The sequence below is a fragment of the Odocoileus virginianus genome, chromosome 5, assembly GCF_023699985.2.
Source record: "Odocoileus virginianus isolate 20LAN1187 ecotype Illinois chromosome 5, Ovbor_1.2, whole genome shotgun sequence".
In the NCBI taxonomy this organism is placed as follows: domain Eukaryota; kingdom Metazoa; phylum Chordata; class Mammalia; order Artiodactyla; family Cervidae; genus Odocoileus; species Odocoileus virginianus.
In genome coordinates this window covers 11,119,060-11,125,082 of record NC_069678.1, presented here as the reverse complement: position 1 = coordinate 11,125,082, position 6,023 = coordinate 11,119,060, and the positions used below count along the sequence as shown (strand labels likewise).

Here is a 6,023-nt window from a genome sequence, read left to right as displayed (position 1 = left end):
TTCGGCCACGGCGGGGCGGAAGTGACGGAGGTGGCGGGAGAGGGCGGGGGGCGGGAGGGGGTTTTGGGGAGGGGTGAGGAAGGGGGAAGGCGGGAGCCGCCATCTTTGTGCGGGGCAGGGGGAGGGTCTTAACCCCGCGGATGCTCCGCACTGCGAGGCCGCGATCCCCGCCCCACCCACTCCCAGATGCATCCATCCCAGGTCCAAAAAAATTAAAAGTCTGGAGGCGAGATAGCTCTGAGATTTTTTATTTTTAATTTGAAAAAAGGGAAACAGAAGAACGCTGCTTCTCTGCTAAAAGAGACCTCTCTTCGTCGGGGAGGTGTGTGAGAGCTGAGGACGCGCTGAACGATGAGAATTTTCCTCCGCGCCAGCTGGCCTTTACTCCTACTTTTTCCGCTCGGGGCCTTCTGCCCCTTCGCCTTCTCTCCTCGCCCTGGCTCATCTCTTCTCACTGTAGTTCAGCCTCTCCTTGAATGACACAGCTCGGAATGCCTAGGTATGGGGTCGTGCCTCAGTTTCTCCATCTTGCTCTCGCAGTCTCCAGCCACTTGACTGGCTGTGTTCTTCTGGCGGCCCTCCCTTTTCCGTCCCCCCCACCCCGTCCCACGCCCCCTTGGTGGAGGCGGTTTTCCTACCACCAACCCCTAATTACTATCTGCGGGGTGGCTGAATCTGGGCAAGGCGCCCCAGTCAGCTTAAAGGCGGGCGGCGCTGAGGCTACGCGATCTGGGAGTCAGTCAGTGGGGGCCAGGCTTTGGAAGAAGTCCCCTGGATTATGCCCTGCACAGGATGGTCGGCCCCCACCATCCTGCAGATTCCCGAAGCCTTCCCAATGCGGTTTCCAGGGTGCGCACCCTCTGGCGGCTTTTTGGAGGAACTACGTTCTTGGAAGTCCGGGGTCCGAAAACCTGCGTGAGCAAAGAGGGGATGAGAAGCCTTAGTCTGGTACCTGAGCCTCCTCGTTCTCCCTCTCCAGGCATCCTCCCCAGTTTAGGAGGAGGAGATGCCTAGATGAGTACACAGAGAAGCTGCCCAGGGCCTGGCGTATTAATAAAGAGAAAGAACATCTTGTCACCAGGCATGGGGTATCTGGCCCTCTCAAGTGTCCATGAGGGAGGTGAGGACTGTCTTGTCAGAGTCACAGCTTACTCTCCTGCAGCTGAGTTGCGGCCTGCCTTCCCGAGTCTGAGGCTTCCTGTAGATCCTGGGATGGCTGAGTCCTCAGGATTGTGCTGTGCCACCAGCAGCTGGTATGTGGCTGTGCCAAGCGTGGCCCCCGCTAGAAGGCCCACCACAGGAACCCACCACAACCATTGCCAGCACTGCCAGACAAGAACAGAAGGGAGATAACAGGGTGAGTCCCTTTGACTTCCCTCTGAAGAACTGAGGGTATTTGGAAAACTCCCTAAAGCAGTTCCTGGGGTGAGAGACACCAGAAAGAGTGTTGCGGCACCAAAGCATAGCATTTAGAGAGGACGAGACCCCAGAAGAGCTTGATCTTTAGGGATTATGTGATACATGCATTTTGTCAAACACAACCTCTAAATCTCACTGTTTCAATGAAAAGAGTAAAAGGGGAGAAACGGGACAAGACATAAAGGGAGAATTGGGGCTTAGACGAGGCTCAAACTGTCCTGAGATGCCAAGAGAACTCTATTTAAAAAGAGAGGGCTGGAGACCCAGGGTCAGAGCCCTTAGCAGAGGGATGTGAGTGGAAGGACAGCACCAGGGGAGTCCATCTCCTACCTGAACACTTCAGGGCCCCATCCAGCTACGTAGGTGAAAAGCCATGGGCCGAGGTCCTGGGCGGGGTTGATTGGGAGCCCACAGTTGGCACCCATGGATAGCATGATGGCCAGGATCAGTAACCCCACTATCACAGCCTCCAGACCTGCAGGCACTCCCTTGTTCTGTGTGTTCAGGATGGCCAGGACCCCCACCATCAGCATCCAGGTGCCTAGAACCTTGGAGTCGGCAGAGGCAGGGGGGCTCCTATCAGCCGCCAGGTTCTCCACCTGCCCTATCTCACCCAAACACTCCAGGCTGCCACCCCATGGCATCTGGCTTTGTCCAACTCAGGCAGCTGGGGAAGGTAAGATGCAAAGATAAAGCCAGCCCCACAACCCACCCAGAGCCTAAACAGCAGGCCGAGCTTCCAGGGGGCAAAGGGCAAAGGTGTGGCTTTCCCGGGTCACCCTCTTATGCCTACCTGATCCAGGAAGCCATTGCTCAGAGATAGACAGGGGGCAGGGTAGGTAGCAAAGATGGAAGCCATCTCCTTGGGACCAGCCACTGTCAGATTCCCACCTGTGTAGTTCTGTAGGGCATCTGTAGAGTAGGGGACACCCAGGATTTCCATCTTTGCTCATTCAAGACTGCTCTAAGGCGTCGTTAAGCACACACAGGTGCCCCCAACCTTGTTTTCTCTGTGACCATAATAGAGAGCATAGGTGACTCCAGAGGCACAGAAAGCAGACAGCAACTGCACCAAGGAGTAAATGAGAAACTTGGCCCAGGGGAGGCGTCCCAGGAGGCACATGGGCAGGGAGAAGGCTGGATTCAGGTGGGCCCCTTCAAGGATCAAGAAAAGAAAGCCAACATCCATTAGGTGTCACCATCAGGCACTGTCACCAGTAACACTGCTAGTCCTCCCCACAACTCTCAAGTCAAATGTTACTATTCTCATCACATACGTTAGGGAGTTGAGACTGAAGGAGGTTAAGCGACTTGTTAAGGTCATGCAGTGAAGCCAAGTTCAAACCTGGGTCTGTCTGCTCTTTCTATTACAGTACTTGATGCAATGTGCATCTGAGGAAGAGGCTGGTGAAGTCTTAAGCAAAGATGAACCCCAGAGGGCTTAGGTAGGAGACGCAAGATGAGTGCATTTACCCATGATGTCTTGCCATAGAGCTCTGTCTCCCTGAGCGGAGGATTAATGTGAAGTAGGAGGGCAAGGGAGAAGGGACTGGACTGGGCCAAAGGCATATCTCAGTCCAGGGCACTGGTCAAGCTCAAGGAGATAATGTCTGTGAGTCACCAAGGGATCCGCCTTTTCACTGTTACCAAGCTCAAGTGCACGTCCTACCCTGTCTGATGACCAGACTTCACCCTCCTCACCTGAGACGTTACCACTCACATAGATGGCTAGTATAACACCCAGAGAGCCAGCCAGAAACATGGTGAAGAAGTTTCCTTTGGTTCCTCCACTGGTGACAGCCTGGGCTGAAGACCCCTGTATGAGGAGCTGGTGGAGAAAAGAAACATGAGGAAGAGGGAACCAAGAATAGGGAGCCTGGGAGACCCATAGGAGAGAGAGACTGGGAAGAGAGGGGAATGGCCAAGATTGATGAACGGACTTGAGGGATCAGCAGGAAAAAACTGAAAGGGGAAAGAGAAAAGATGGGAGAAACAGAGGGAGAGTAAAGGAGGCGAAGGAGGGTAAGAGATGGAAAGTGACAGGAATAAAAATGGGAAGGTAGGGGAGAAATAGAGGAATAAGAGCAGGAAATAGAGACTGATGGAGGAGCTGTCTTCTAGTACACCAGAGGAGGAGGTAAGGACACTAGGAGGAGCCCACCTCCCTTCTTTCCTCCCCCTCAATGAGACTGCCTGCCACGAGCACAAACACAGCCAGAAACTCCGCCAGGCACTGCCGGGCCAGGAGGCTGCGGATTCAGAGCCAGTCCTTGACTTCAACCAGAGACTGCATGGAGACCATACTGGGGACACTCTGTCCTGGTCACCGCTCCCTCCATCTGCATAGACACACTGCTGCTACACAGCTCCTGCCTGTCAGGGGCAAAGATAAGGAAAAGACTTTAAAACCAGTTAGCTCAGTTACTGACCAGCAGCTGATGTCTGTCTGTGCATGAGTGGAAGCTCGGGAGGACCGAGATAACAAAAGAATGTCCGTGGGCAGAATTTGCACAGCCAGGGTCTGGAGTTTGCCCAGTCTGTCTCCTCCGTCTCGGCCTCAGGCCTCCCAGGAGTAAGGAGCCTCCTCTTATGCTGACAAACTGCTCGGAGTAGCCTGCTTTATGTGCATTAGCTCTCTTGGTCCTCAAACCAGCTGTGGAAAGTACCACTCTACTACTGTCCTGAGGATGAGGATACACTGTACTGAGACAGCCTTAGACTTCCCCAGGCCACACGGCTAGTTAATAGCTAAGCCAGGTCTTCTGACTCTCCGTCTGATATTCCACAGTGCCTCTCCTGTGGAATGTGAAGTCTTTCCCCCAGCCATTTGGATGCTTGGAAAATTTAACATGCATCCAGGCAGACTGGACTGAAGACCATAGGCTGCAGGAATAAAACCCTCATCAGGAGCGCTTGTGGCCTCCCCTTGACTAGAGAATGCTCTACCTTGTGTCTCTAGCCTTGGCTCCAAATGAGGGCTTCATGCCCCCACTGAGCTCCACGTCCCCTTCTCTGGATGCTTGCCACTCGTATTCTGCTTAACACATAGCCACTTCCTACTTCTTAGTATTTCAAGCCTCTAAGATTCATTCAATGATAAATCAAGCTCTAGCCCCTAGGGAAACATAGTTTCTGCCCTCCTAGAGCTGATGCTCTAGTAGGTGGAAGTAGACAATACATAGACTTTTTTTTTTCCTTTGCACCAGGCCGCATGTGGGATCTTAGTTCCCTGATCAGGGATTGAACCCGTGCCTCCTTAACCACTGGACCTCCAGGAAAGTCCAATATACAGGTTTTTCAAAATATATTGTATGTCATTTATGAGGTTCTTGAGAGCTGGACTGTATAACCCCAGGGGCAGGGGTGGGGGTGAGGGGCTCTAGCACAGTCCTGGGCACATCTCTGTGAAATAATACTTCTTCCTGGGTTTAGTGGATATTATGGTACTCCACCCAGGTCCCCTGTTCAGAGCCAGTGCACCCTTCCCCAGCTTCTGGGAGTAACAGACCCTGAGAGCACATGGCTTCTTCCCTCATGGGAGTGACTCCTGTGGCAGGAAAGTGCGTCAGCCAAGGTCACGTGCCCCCCATAGGGCCCAGTGAATGAATGGCTGATGCAGGGATTCAAAGACCAAGCAGAGTTTGGTAGTGTTGCACATAGACCTGGCTGCCAAGAGTGCTGGATCAAACGAAGTGGAACATGAAGTTAGATGTGGAAGAATTTATTGATAAGGGAGCACTCTCCTGGGACTTAGGATTTAATCCTGGCAAGATCCCCCTGGAATGTTGGATGAATACTCTTCTGGGACGCTTGGGGAAAATGATAGCTCATGTTAAGAAAAGTAAAAATGTCTAAACAACTCATTTACGTTGATGACCATTATTGAAAAAAGGGAGAATACTCAGACCTTCTGAGGGTTTCTGGACAAAGGATCTGAATTAACATTGACAGTTGACAATCCAAATTTGTACCATGGACCCCTGTTAGAGAAGTAGCACATGGGCCCCGGATAATAAATGGAGTCCTGGGCTAAGGTCTGGTTCAGAGGATATTCACTGAGACCAGGGATCCACCAGGTGGTCACTTCCCTAAAACCCTAACATGTAATAGCAGTGGACTTCCTTTGGCGTTGCAGAGCACTCATAGTGGTTTTTGACCTGTAGAGTAAGTGATGAAGGCCAACTAGATGCCTGAGACTACCCAACATCAAGAGAACGAATAAAAACAAGACCGTATCCTAGGGAAAATGGAAGAGGTTAGTGCCACCCTCCGAGACACAAAGAATAAAAGAGAGGTGGCCCCTTTCATATCACCACTTTGGCTCTTAAAAACTGGATAGATCATGACAGATGACAATGGTCTACCATAAACTTACTTAAACAGTAACTCCAATTGCAATTGTTGTGCCCCAAATGGTAACTTTACAGGGCAGTTTAATACTGCCTCTAGTTGGGAGTATGTGGTCATTAATCTGGTGAATATGTTATTTTCCATCCCAGACAGATCAGAAAGGAGGTCCACAAGCAGTTTCATACACATGGGAAGTCTAGCAATATCCACTTACAGTCTTACCCCAGGACTGTGTTAACTTTCTGGTCCTCTGT

General features: G+C 51.8%; 1 protein-coding gene across 1 annotated transcript; it reads right to left on the bottom strand.

The window, feature by feature from the left end:
• Positions 1-232: 232 nt before the first annotated feature.
• AQP10 (aquaporin 10) lies at positions 233-3,676 on the bottom strand (the record flags this gene model as incomplete). Its single annotated transcript, XM_070467125.1, is given in 9 exon segments — positions 233-911; positions 1,079-1,223; positions 1,225-1,312; positions 1,315-1,325; positions 1,750-1,967; positions 2,213-2,331; positions 2,437-2,574; positions 3,121-3,247; positions 3,617-3,676. Coding segments are annotated over 8 exon segments (843 nt in total), but the record flags the coding sequence as incomplete, so codon positions are not given.
• Positions 3,677-6,023: the final 2,347 nt, after the last annotated feature.